The 13,085-nt window shown below is 40.9% G+C and overlaps 1 protein-coding gene across 2 annotated transcripts in view; it reads left to right on the forward strand.

Moving 5' to 3' along the window:
• The first annotated feature begins 4,559 nt into the window (after positions 1-4,559).
• Positions 4,560-13,085, forward strand: part of COPB1 (COPI coat complex subunit beta 1) — a 36,610-nt gene continuing 28,084 nt past the window's right edge. The window contains exons 1-2 of one of the 2 annotated variants that reach the window (XM_074954958.1): positions 4,560-4,794; positions 11,669-11,819. In XM_074954958.1, coding sequence (XP_074811059.1) covers positions 11,729-11,819 — 91 coding nt within the window. In that variant the 5' untranslated portion in view covers positions 4,560-4,794; positions 11,669-11,728. The remainder of the gene's footprint in view (positions 4,795-11,668; positions 11,820-13,085) is intronic. The other variant, XM_074954959.1, reaches the window with a different exon arrangement.

The following is a 13,085-nucleotide window of genomic DNA, read 5'->3' on the forward strand; positions in this document are numbered from 1 at the left end:
TTTCTCAAAATCTGAAACAAGGGGAAATTACTAGAAGTCTCCTCTTCATATTCAGAAGACCAATTTCCAAAATACCTATTGAATGCTTCTGCTTTGTTATGCATGGACAGTACATTCATATTCCAGCCCGGAAGAGAGGAGTTCAACATGTCTAGATGTCAGCAAGGTAGGCTAAGCATGCCACTCAAGATGAATTGAAAGAATCAGCAAGTAAAAATTGCTGCTCCTTGGAGAAAACCTGCACTTCTGCGCTCTTTAGGTTTAGTTAGTACTTTACTGTGGGAGATGGACCTCTTAAGTATGAGAGAAGAGTTACCGGTTAAAGGAACCTATGCCATCATGAAGCAATACAAAACAAGAATTCATTAGATAGCTATGAATTAAGTTGTTTGCAGTATTGTAGCCTTGTTGGTCCCAGGATATGAGGGACAAGGAAGGTAAGATAATACCTTTTATTGGACAAACTTCTGGTGGAAGGTACAAGCTTTCAAGCAGCACTGAACTAGGTTGTACCTTCCACCCAACAGAAGATGGTCCAGTAAAAAACAAACTTAATTCATGAGACACAAGAAGTAAGGTATTCTGTTTTGTCAACTTCTTGCAAGATCTCATGGTGATTTTTCAGGCATTTCCTTAACAATAATAGTATTACTACTGAGGGAATTCTGTGCCAAAAAATTAAATACTCTGCACACACAATTTCAAAATTCTGCCAATTTTATTTGTCAAAATAACAATAATATCACTATTTTCAATTATTTTGGTAATTTATTTCAAAATACTTGTTAGCAAATAATTGAAAATGGTGTGATGATATAATTTTGAAAACTGAAATTTGCAGACTTTTTATTTTTTTAAATTTTTAGAATAGAATTCCCTCAAGAGTACCAGGGTTCTGTATGGTGCAATCTGGGTGTGGACAGCTCGGTGAAGGTGTTGGGTCGCCCTCAAAGTTATATAAGTATGATAGAATTATAATTATGTAGTAGTAGAAATAAAGATAGACAAAAGAGTATATAGGTATTATAAAAAGGTATGAACATCAGTTCCATGCTGTTGAATTTCACTCTGTAACAAATGCAAGGCCAAAGTGCTAATTATTTCAGGCTGGTACAGGACAAAGAGTGTGCTGGAAAGTGATAAGAACTTTGAGGAAACAATGCTGTTCTCTAAAACAACACCCTGGTGCTCTTCCCCCGCGGGGGGCCCCTTGTCATGCCTATGTAAATCTTGGTACGCAAAGAGGGAAAAACAGATAGTAGGATAAAACTTGTTAAATGAATCAAGCGTCATAGATTGTGTTGTGAAGTAAAAGAATGAATGATGAGCCTGAAGCAGGGAAATAATTGGATAGTAAATGGTGCCAGCCTAATCCTAAGAATTTCAACCTTGATATCGATGGTCCGAAGAATATGCAAAGTGGAGATAACCGGATGACCCTCGGAGGGCAAACCGTAATCCACCTAAAACGCATCAAGGAAGAACAAGAAGATAACACCTAGCCGTCATGGATGTACCACCTGCTGATTGATGGTCATCTCAGTTGTAAATTCAGCATGATGAAGCAACTTCCATAGACTTGTACTGAACCAGAGACCTATAAAAACTGGGTCCAGGGACTGTGTTCTTTGAGTCTGGTTCTATGACCACCCTCCAGGAGCATCAGATTGCAAGAAACGTGGCAATTTGCCTTGTCCCTCTTAAAAAATCCTGTTAGTATCATTTTCATTAGTGTAACAGAGGCAGGGTGGTTTTGATTTAAATCACTAGTCAGGAAGACTCTGTTTAATCATGGATTTCTACATAAAAGTGCATTCTTGTTGGTTGTTATAACCTTAATACATATTCTTCACAACTCACAGATAGATGTAGGTTTCATTTTTAGAAGGTACACACAATACATTTTTAACTAATTTATTTTGAAAACTCTTGAGATTAGTTTTACAGCTGTATCAGAAAATGAATGATCGGTTATTTCATTTACCAAAGCTAACTGAAGCAGATATTTATGAAGTCATTGGGAGGTGAACTATCACCAATTCAACAGGTTAATCATAAATATTTGGAGGATTTTCTTGCCATGCTGTATTAGGAGGAGAACATCACCAGACAGACATTTAAATTGTTTTATTTAAAACAACGTTATGTATTCTGGATTTTTTTCTTCAACAGCAAACATATTTTAACAAAACAAACATTAATTTTTGAATTTAATTAAACATTCATGTTTTTTAAAATCAGGTTTGTTTTTGTTAAAATTGTTTTAAACTAAAATAGGTAAATGAAATATTTAAAAAAAATACAAAAAAAAAATCAACTACAGTAGCAAGTCAACACGAGAAACTTAAAATATTGGCTTCTGTAACTAACTCAGTCGTCTTCATCTACATTTTCCTGTTTGTTGATAATCTGGAAAAGGAAAAACAAGCTTTCCTGCTTTTTCAGGTCCCAAATGATTTCTCAATTTGGAATGAATTAGTCCAAAGGAAGAAAATATTCTTCCTACACTGGGAGAAGAAGCTACTGCTGTTGAAAGTGAGATAAGCACTTGCATTCAGAGACTGTTGAAGTGATAAAGTGATTTCCACCAGTTCACTGGGATGACTTTCTTTAAAACAACATTAGCAAACATATATTTCTTGAATGGTTCTTACTCCCAAACTGGGTCTCTTTTACAGCCTGCTGCCATTATAGGTTTTCCCTTCTAGTGAGAGAATGGTAGATCTCAAATCAATGAAGGTTGCATGCAGAAAGACCTCAAGACTTCTAGAATATGCTGCTCAAACAGCTTCACTTTTGTTTCTACTGCCTGTCCCTCCCTTCTCACATTTATCTCCAGACTTCTTCTTGTCCAGATCTATTCCGCCCCCAACAATCTTCTATTCATGGAACTTTTTGAAACTTTGCACTTTTAGAGAGAGGTCAGGGATTGACGCTATGTACACAAATTTGCAGAGGGACAGTGGGGTTGAGGTCTATTACCTCTCTCTATATATTTATTTTAAAACGTTTTTGCTGTTATCTCTGGAGTTACAAATCCAGTCTGAGAACTGCAAAACTAAGCATCTCTGATGGTATCTTCTAGACTGAGCACTGAGTGCCACTGTGTAGATGGAAAGATTAACCGAAATAATCTATACAGAAGCATCTGGAACCCAGTAAGATTGGGTCCCTAATCCATGAACTATTGTAACTCATTTACAAAACTTTTCTTAAACATTACATGAATATATTGTCTCATAGCATCAAATTAGAATTTATAATCCCTGTTCCATGATGCAATATCTTTAAGCTATAATGTATCTTAGTTAAAACAATCTTTAGATAGTTTTCTTCAAAAAGCATTTTATCCAAAAAATCAGATTTTTAAAATATTTTTTTAAATTGATCTACCCTGAGAGGGAGGATTTAGGTGCACACAGGCTCAGTGTGGGGTTCTAGGTGCAGGGGGAATGGGACTCTGCAAGGGAGTCCAGGTGAAGGCAGTTAGGGCTGGGGGAGAGGGGAAGTATACTATGAGGGTGTAAGAGACAGTGAATGCACACAGTATTAACTACTATGATTTGGATCCATGTGATTCATCTACTATTCTGTTGTTGCTAGCCTCTTCCATGCAGAGGTAAATACCCTCTCCTCACTGAACATGACAAATCTTTACCTTACCCGGTTGCGGGGACAGGAGGGGTCAGTCCCCTCCTTTCATGTACTATGTATAAATATACCTGCTACTGTATTTTCCACTCCATGCATCTGCCCAAATAAATTAGTCTCTAAGGTGCCACAAGGCCTCCTCGTTGTTTTTCCCGGAAATGTTTCTCTTCGTGATTTAGCCCAGGGCAGATCTGATCGCTGCCAGAGACGGAGTAGTCAGGCTGCATGCGACGTGTGACCCAAGGAGGCTCAGCCATTGCGGACAGCGCGCTACCTCGCTCGCAGGCCAACTGGCCCAGCTCTGACCGGTGTCCCTGGAGAGCTGTGTGGCGCACACAATGTTTGTAACAAGAAAAAAGAAAAGGAGTACTTGTGGCACCTTAGAGACTAACCAGTTTATTTGAGCATGAGCTTTCGTGAGCTACAGCTCACTTCATCGGATGCATAGCATATCGGTCTTCTGCAGTTTCCACGATATGCTATGCATCCGATGAAGTGAGTTGTAGCTCACGGAAGCTCATGCTCAAATAAACTGGTTAGTCTCTAAGGTGCCACAAGTACTCCTTTTCTTTTTTCTTTTTACGAATACAGACTAACACGGCTGTTACTCTGTTTTGCAGCAGCGACGTTCAGGCCTAGTCACGAGTTTCATTAGCTGCCGGCCGGGGCCCAGCACGCCCACAGCGCCGGGCTGGTCTAAACGCGTGGCCTTTGTCTTCCACGCCGCGGGGGTGAGCTCCAGCCGCCTGCCCGGGGCGTGCCCCGCGCTCTGCCCAGCCAGGCCAAGGACACCCGGGGGGCAGTGACGTGGCTGTCTCGTGGCCACCGGCCAGGGCCAGGACGGCGGCGGAGCGGACGGTCAGGGGTCACGCGGCGAGTGAGGGCTGCGCGCGGGGTTGGGGCTGGGGCTAGCCCATTCAAACGCGCCGGCCCCTCCCATCCCGCGCGGGGTGCGCGCGCTGGAGCCCCCCGTTGTGCGTTGCTTCGTACGGAGGAGGCGTGTCCTACTACGGCCGCCGTACTACCGATGTGGTCCGTCACTGTCGTGCGGAGCGGTTCCACGTCAGCCACAGCCGAGAAGCGGGCACAGCCGGGAGGGAGCCGGGGCTGGAGGGGGCCTGCCGCGGGCAGCACGGTAGGCAGGTACAGCGCCTAGGGCGGCTGCGGAGTGTGGAGGGCGCGAACTCCTGCGCTGGGCCCGTGTCGCCCTGAGGGCCGCGGCCGGAGACTGGCCCCCGCCCCCATTCCGGAGCCAGCGGCCTCGCTCCGGTCTCGACGGGCACCAGCCTGCCCTGGGCTGCTCCTGCGGCCTCCCGGGCAGTCCGGGCTGGGCCGCGGGGGTGGGAGCGGTTCCCCTGGGCGGGCAGCGGGTCCGGGCCCTGCTCTTGGGGGTCCCCGGGGGTTGCGGTCGCCGTGCAGCCGACGAGTCAGCGGGTAGCGCGGCCCGGTGCCAGAGCGGGGAGTCGGGACCCCCGGGTTCTCTTCCCCGGTTCGCCACCGATTTGTTTCGTGACCTGTGAGGCAGTCGCGGAGCCATCGGGCCGGGTCTGTGCAGTGCTGGGGAGGCTCCCGGGGAGGTGATGCAGAGAGGTTTAAACTTCAGGCCGCCCCATGCGATTGGCTTTGACCCTCTGGACTCCTAGTACAGTTAACTGGGGTTTCCCGCGGGTTGGGTGACCAGACAGCAAATGTGAAAAATTGGGATGGGGGGGGGGAATAGGGGACTAAAAAGAAGAAGACTCAAAAATCGGGACAGTCCCTATAAAATCGGGACATCTGGTCACCCTACTCGCGGACCCTGAGGCTGCCTGCCCAAAACTCATTGCAGGGTCGGGGTGTGAGGTTGCAGCTTTACTTTGATTTCTTTTCACCTTTGCTAAAAATTCTCATTCTTTTTGGACTGAAACTTTCTGTGTCAAATAAAATTGTGGAAAGTTTCAACAAAGATCCATTCCACTAATTGATTGTTTTCTTTCTGGGTTCTTAAACCTATGTTTTTTTTGTTATGGTTATTTAGCAGTATTGTTAAATCTATGGAGTCAATGTGAACACAAGGACAATGAAAAGTTATATTTATATATATATATATATATATATATATATAAACCTTTATTTCTATTTACTATTTAAGTTTCTCATTTTGTAGACATATATTTGGATAGCTTTGTGCTGGAGCATTCCCATTGAAGTCAGTGGCAAATGCGTTTGCAGGTTTGCGGCCATGGCTATAGCCGTTCATCTCCCCCCCACCCCCTTAAAAATTAGGAAAAATGTGAAATAAAAACCATTGAACTTTAAAACTTTGAACTAATTATGTGGCTAATTCTCATCAAGGAATAGTCACTTGGAAAAATGAAAAGAGAACTTTTTGAACTGATGCTATAAGCAATTATAAATTTGCCTTGCATTCTTGATAGATGATTTTTATCCTGTATCTTCAGAGCAGTGACTTTTAAAATAAGTGAAGTTGCTGAAAAACACAGTTATACAGTTCTATAGTTCTAGGGCTATGGTTTCGGGCAGGGGTTCCCAAAGTTGGTTCGCGGCTTGTTCAGGGAAAGCCCCTGGTGGACCCCGAGACGCTTTGTTAACCTGAGCGTCCGCAGGTACGGCCGCTCCCAGTGGCCGCGGTTCGCCGTTCCCGGCTAATGGGAGCTGCGGGAAGCGGCGCGGGCTAGGCCACTGCTTCCCGCAGCTCACATTGGCTGGGAACGGCGAACCGCGGCCACTGGGAGCGGCCGTACCTGCAGACGCTCAGGTTAACAAAGTGTCTCGCGGCCCGCCAGGGGTTTACCTGAACAAGCCGCGAACCAAGTTTGGGAACCCCTGGTTTAGGGCAATGGTTCTCAACCAGGGGTGTGTGTATCCCTGGGGGGTATGCAGAGGTCTTCCAGGGTGGGTACATCAACTCATCTAGATATTTGCCTAGTTTTACAACAGGCTACATAAAAAGAACTAGCGAAATCAGTACAAACTAAAATTTCATACAGACAATGACTTGTTTATACTGTTCTGTATATTATACACCAAAATATAAGTACAATATTTATATTCCAAAAGGTTTATTTTATAATTACATGGTAAAAATGAAGAAGTAAGCAATTTTTTAGTAATAATGCTCTGTGACACTTGTATTTTTATGTCTGATTTTGTGAGCGAGTGTTTTAAGTGAGGTGAAACTTGGGGGTACACAAGACAAATCAGACTCCTGAAAGAGGTACAGTAGTCTGGAAAGGTTGGGAGCCCCTAGTTTAGGGTAAGTAGTGTAGAGTTGTAGTTAACAGATTTGTGCAAAAGAGAATTGCACAGCTCCATAGTATGCAGCTTTGTTCTCAGTTTAAAAATAAAAGAGTTAAATGCAAAAATCTGTGTTCATGAAATGTTAACACTGAAAACCTAAAATGAATAAAATCAAGAACTGCAACAATTATGATTCTTACACTCAACTCTTAAGAATTTTCAGCACTTGTGAAATGTTTTATATTGGCAAAGTGTTTTATGTACACTGATCAACAATACCTGATTATACCTTCCATGAAGCCTCACATGATTCTCAAGACATTTACAGGCTTGTAACTGGTGTGAGCAGAGTCATTGTAGAGACCACGTAGAAGTTATAAGCACTGCCTGCATATTTTGTGGAGCTTATGATGACCATGAGCACCATGTTCCAAATTTCTCAAAATGAGTAAGTTCCAGCAGGTGAACTCAGTGGGGTCACACGGGTCACACGGACAGTTGGCATTAATGTAGTCCATTATTATAGTTCTGATGCAGCTTTAACTTCTTAACAGACCTTCAGACTTAACGCATTATGGAACCTAGTGCTCCAAATAGGAACTACCAAAGAAGGCTCCCTTTCTCTTATTACTAAATGTTTACGTAACAGTGGGAGCTCTGACAGAGCTTAGCAAATTTGACACGCCGAAGTTCTGGAGGAATGCTCATATTAGTAGGGTTTTTTTTTTAACGAGTAGTTGAATTTGATCAGTTTAAACAAGTTTTAAGTCTGTATCTTCGTCCTTTTCTTTATATGTGATGGGAAAGACCTAGTCAAGGGCCAAAAAGTCAGGCAAACCTTGCCATCACCCACACGCAGATATTCCTAAAGTTTATCCTAAAGGGTTTCAACTTGTCACCAGGGTCAGAAAGGGATTCTTCTCTCCCCCCCCCCCCCCCCATGTATTATGGAAGAGGTTTGTTTCGGTTTTTTTAAATCTTCTTGTGAAGCATCAGGAGGTGGCCATGGCTGGAGAGGGGAAGTTGGGGGTGGGGGTCATCCAGGGTTCTGCATAACATCGAGCATTCTCTCAGGTGCTTGGCTGGCTGGTTCGGGCTCACGTGCTCAGGATCTAACTGATCACCAGATGTGGGAGCAGGAGGGAATTTCCCCCCAAGTCACATTGGCAGTGACATTGGGATTTTTGCCTTCCTCTGCAGCATATGGGTGCAGATCACTTGCTAGGACTATCTGGGTATATCTCAACCATTTCCCTGCCATTAGAACATAAGAATGGCCATACTGGGTCAGACCAATGGTCCATCTAGCCCAGTATTCTGTCTTCTGACACTGGCCAATGCCAGGTGCTTCAGAGGGAATGAACAGAACAGGTAATCATCAAGTGATTCATCCCCTGTTGCCCATTCCCAGCTTCTGGCAAACAGAGGCTAGGGGCACTTCAGAGCATAGTTTTGTATCCCTGCTCATCTTGGCTAATAGTCATTGGTAGACCTATCCTCCATGAATTTATCTAGTTCTTTTTTGAACCCTGTTACAGTCTTGGCCTTCACAACATCCTCTGTCAAAGAGCTCCAAAGGTTGATTGTGCGTTGTGTGAAGAAATACTTTCCTTTTGTTTGTTTTAAACCTGCTGCCTATTAATTTAATTTGGTGATCCCTAGTTCTTGTGTGATGATGAGTGAATAACACCAAGTTGAAAAGTCCCAATCTTATTAATCTCTACTCATATGGAAGCTGTTCCACACCCCTAATCATTTTTGTTGCCCTTTTCTGTACGTTTTCCAATTCCAAAATGTCTTTTTTTGAGACGGAGTGACGAGATCTGCATTCAGTATTCAAGATGAGGGTGTACCATGGATTTATATAGAGACAATATGATATTTTCTGTCTTACTATCTAGCCCTTTCTTAATGGTTCCCAACATTCTGTTAGCTTTTTTTGACTGCCGCTGTACATTGAGTGGATGTTTTCAGAGAACTATCCACAGTGACTCCAAGATCTCTTTCTTGAGTGGTAACAGCTAATTTAGACCCCCACCATTGTATATGTATAGTTGGGATTATGTTTACCAGTGTGCATTACTTTTAGTTTATCAGCATTGAATTTTGTGTGCCATTTTGTTGCTCAGTCACCCAGTTTTGAGAGATTTCTTTGTAGTTAAATTCAAAGCAGACTATCCTTAGCAATTTTGTATCATCTGCAAATTTTGCCACCTCCATTGTTTACCCCTTTTTCCAGATCATTTATGAATATGTTGAATAGTACTGATGCGAGGACAGATCCCTCGGGGACACCACTATTTATGTGTCTCTATTCTGAAAAATGACTATTTTTTCCTACCATTTGTTTCCTATCTTTAAACTGGTTACGGATCCATGAGAGGACCTTCCCTTTTATTTCATGACAGCTTACTTTGCTTTAGAGCCTTTGGTGAGGGACTTTGTCAAAGGCTTTCTGAAAATCTAAGTAAACTATATCCCCTGGATCACACTTGTCCACATGCTTGTTGACCCCCTCAAAGAATTCTAGTAGATTGATGAGGCATAATTTCCCTTTACAAAAATTATGTTGACTCTTCCCCAACAAATTGTGTTCATCTATGTGTCTGATAATTCTGTTCTTCACTATAATTTCAACCAATTTGCCTGGTACAGAAGTTAGACTTACCAGCCTGTAACTGCCAGGATCATCTCAGGAGCCTTTTTTAAAAAATGGCATCACATTAGCTATCCTCCAGTCATCTGGTACAGAAGATGATTTGAATGATAAGTTACATATCACAGTTAGTAGTTCTGCAATTTCGAGTTCCTTCAGAACTCTTGGGTGAATACCATCTGGTCCTGGTGACTTATTCTGTTTAATTTACCAATTTGTTCCAAAACCACCTCTAATGACACCTCAATCTGGGACAGTTCCTCAGATTTATCATCTAAAAAGAATGGCTTGGGTTTGGGAATCTCCCTCACCTACTCAGTCGTGAAGACCTATGCAAAAAATTCATTAAGTTTCTTGCAGTGGCCTTATTTTCCTTGAGTGCTCCTCGGTCCCTCCTATTTTCTGACTGTGGCACATAATATAGTCTAGTCACCTATGGGTTGTAATACTTTGATCTCATTTCAGTTGCTGGATTAGTGTGCGGGGTGCTTGTTAGTATTGGTGGCCTGTGCTATAGGAAGTCAGACTAAATGATCCTTCTGCCCTTAAACTCTGACTCGTTCGCATCTGTTTTCACATATTTATAGCTTCCTGATATATTATGCTTTGGGGCTCAAATGATCAAGTTTACTACTCTGTTAGTGGCTAAAAATCTCATACTGTATAGCATGCTTAATAAATATTAAAATAGATAGTCACAAAACTCCATAGTAAAGGGTATATTTCAATTTCCATTTTGAGACCAATTCTGAACTACTTGCATACAACTTCCAGAAAAAAAAAGCTACTTTTCTGCATAAATTTATCATGGGTAATCTCTACCCAGAGAATTCTTAAGTTTGAAATTAATTGAACAGATGGTTACAAAATATTGGAAAAGTGACAGTTTTCATTTAAAAAAATCTCTTAATTAAAACATTACTATGTAAAGCTTCAAACTTGTTTTATGTATGAGTTCTTAATAAGAACGAGTGAAAAGGACTTTTCTTACACCAAAAATGTTCAGTTATTACAGGGTGATCTCCAATATGTGTTCTGATTTTTGTGAAAGGCCTAACAAACATTACAAGTTTCACTCTCCTAACTTAAGGTTATAGCTTCACAGGATAGTTAGCTTCTCTGAAGTTAGCTTAGCCCAAGTGAGAGCTTCATATTGCAAAGCAATTCATATTTGGAGGCTGTTCCAGAACTTCATCCCTCTGATGGTTAGAAAACTTCTAATTTCCAGCCTGGATTTGTTTATGGCCAGTTTATATGAATATTCTTGTGCCAACATTTTTCCTTTAGCTTAAATAGCTTTTTACTCTCCCTAGTATTTACCTGTCTAATGTATTTATGGAGAGCAGTCATACACCTTTCAGCCGCCTTTTTGCTAGAGTAAACAAGCCAGGCTCTTCCAGTCTGTAAGACAGGCTCTTCTTTCCATTGATCACAGAAGTGTGGGACTGGAAGATACCTCAACAGATCATTTAGTCCAGTCCGCTGCACTCATTGCAAGAGTACATAATAACTAGACCATTCCTGACAGGTGTTTGTTTAACCTGTTCTTAAAAACCTCCAATGACGGAGATTCCATAACTGCGCTCAGCAGTTTGTTCCAGTTTAAATTAAATTAACTTGTTTCAGTAGTTCTTCTTTACACTTGTTTCAGTTTAAATGAATCTTTAAAGGGTTAAAGGAAATTGTTTTGTAATCTTAGTTATAGTATTTGTTACTATTTTATTTACTATTATACTTTGCTCTTACAGCACTCTTCATTCATAGATCTGAAAGTGTTTTGCATCTTTATACTCAATCCACTAGACCCTAGCTGTCCCTATAAAACTTGTTCATTAATATCTAAGTAGTTCACATGTTCATTAGAATTTTGCATATTACTTTTTCTTTGGGGATTTTGCATACTTATTTTAACACACTATTAATAAGAACATTTATGAAGTGAAAGGAGATCAAAACCTCTCCCCAAAGAGTTAGAATAGTGTAGTTTAGAAGTCCTTTAAATCCAAATTTTTAGAGAAATTGAACATTTAATATTTTTGTGGAAATTGCAGTAGCGTACTTTTGTGCTGTTTGTTATGCAGTTATTAGCAAGTTCCGTTAATTTCATTTTGTTTTTTCTAGAGTGCCTGATATTTGTCGGAAGTAGTTCTTCTATTAAGAAAGTATTTGTGACCAAGAACAATGACAGCCGCAGAGAATGTATGTTATACGTTGATTAATGTTCCAATGGATTCAGAACCACCATCTGAAATCAGCTTAAAAAATGACCTAGGCAAGTAATGTACTTTATGGCTAACAGGCTATTCAGTTTTACTTGAATTAACACTTGTTTTTCTTTCTCATTATGTGATAACCTTTAATGTAATACTTACTGTAAAATATAAAACCAATCTCTCTTAAACTAATTGCTTTTATAGTTATTTTAAAAAGTACATAACTGTAATATTATGTTTAAATAAACTTAATTTGGTAATTGAAAAATTTAACCTTCATCCATAACATTACTATTCTAAGTCCAGTAAAAAGGTAGTCAGGATACAGACCTGTACTTAAGCATGGGAGTTCAGTGGGACTACTCACTCACTTAAATACTTCGCTGAATTGAGGCCCTAGTTGGTGAATATAGGATCTAAAGCACCTATCAGAATATGCCTTACAATTTAAAAGCAAGAAATCTTGGGACAAAGTTATCATTCTGTTTTATGACTTGAATACTTCTCAAGTATCCTAAGACCTGTTTGAGGATGGGAAATAGAGAGAGGTTACTTCATGGTAAAGCCTTCGTTTTGGCCACTCAAATAAAAATTCAATCCACTAAGTAAACTGTCTCCTATGCATAAAAAGGTAAAACGTAATACCTTTCTGTATTTCATGTATGTAGAAAGATAGTACTTCCTATTGAGGTCAGTGAGAGTCAAAGTAGTCCTACAATGCAGATTTCAAGGAGAGCTCCTGTTTGCAAGTTCTGTTCTACCACATAACATGTTGGAATACTTCAACCAGTCTGAAAGCAGAGAAAGGAAAGAGTAGAATACCTCCAAAAACCACTTGAAATAATTAACATTTCCAAAGCCAGTAGTACTCTAGCAACCATTTCCTCCCCATAATTCAAGAATACCTACATTAGTATGTGTTGGGTCGGAAGTCTGTCCATTGCAAAATAAATGTCTGATGGCCCTAGCAATCTCTGCTAATTAAATACTGATGTATACAGCAATCTGTGAATTTAGGTTTGCTGGATTAATGTTAGATTTTGAAACTTGAGGGAAAATTTCCTCTGTTTACAGTGTTTTGGTAGTAACTGTCCACTAATGACCTGTCATTTATATAGATCCTATCTTGATTGTATCTGAGCAAGTCTCTCTTTTTGTGTCTGTTAACTCTCTCTCTCTCTTTTCCTATAGATGTAGTACATGTTTGTGCTCAGGTAGATTTAATAAGGAATGCACTGACCGACTGGAGTTTTTAAGTTTTTGCTGCTTTGTAGTTCAGTACATATTGCCAACATTAGTGCATTCTTACTAACTCAGAGGTTACT

This window comes from Natator depressus, chromosome 6, assembly GCF_965152275.1.
Source record: "Natator depressus isolate rNatDep1 chromosome 6, rNatDep2.hap1, whole genome shotgun sequence".
Taxonomy (NCBI): Eukaryota; Metazoa; Chordata; order Testudines; family Cheloniidae; genus Natator; species Natator depressus.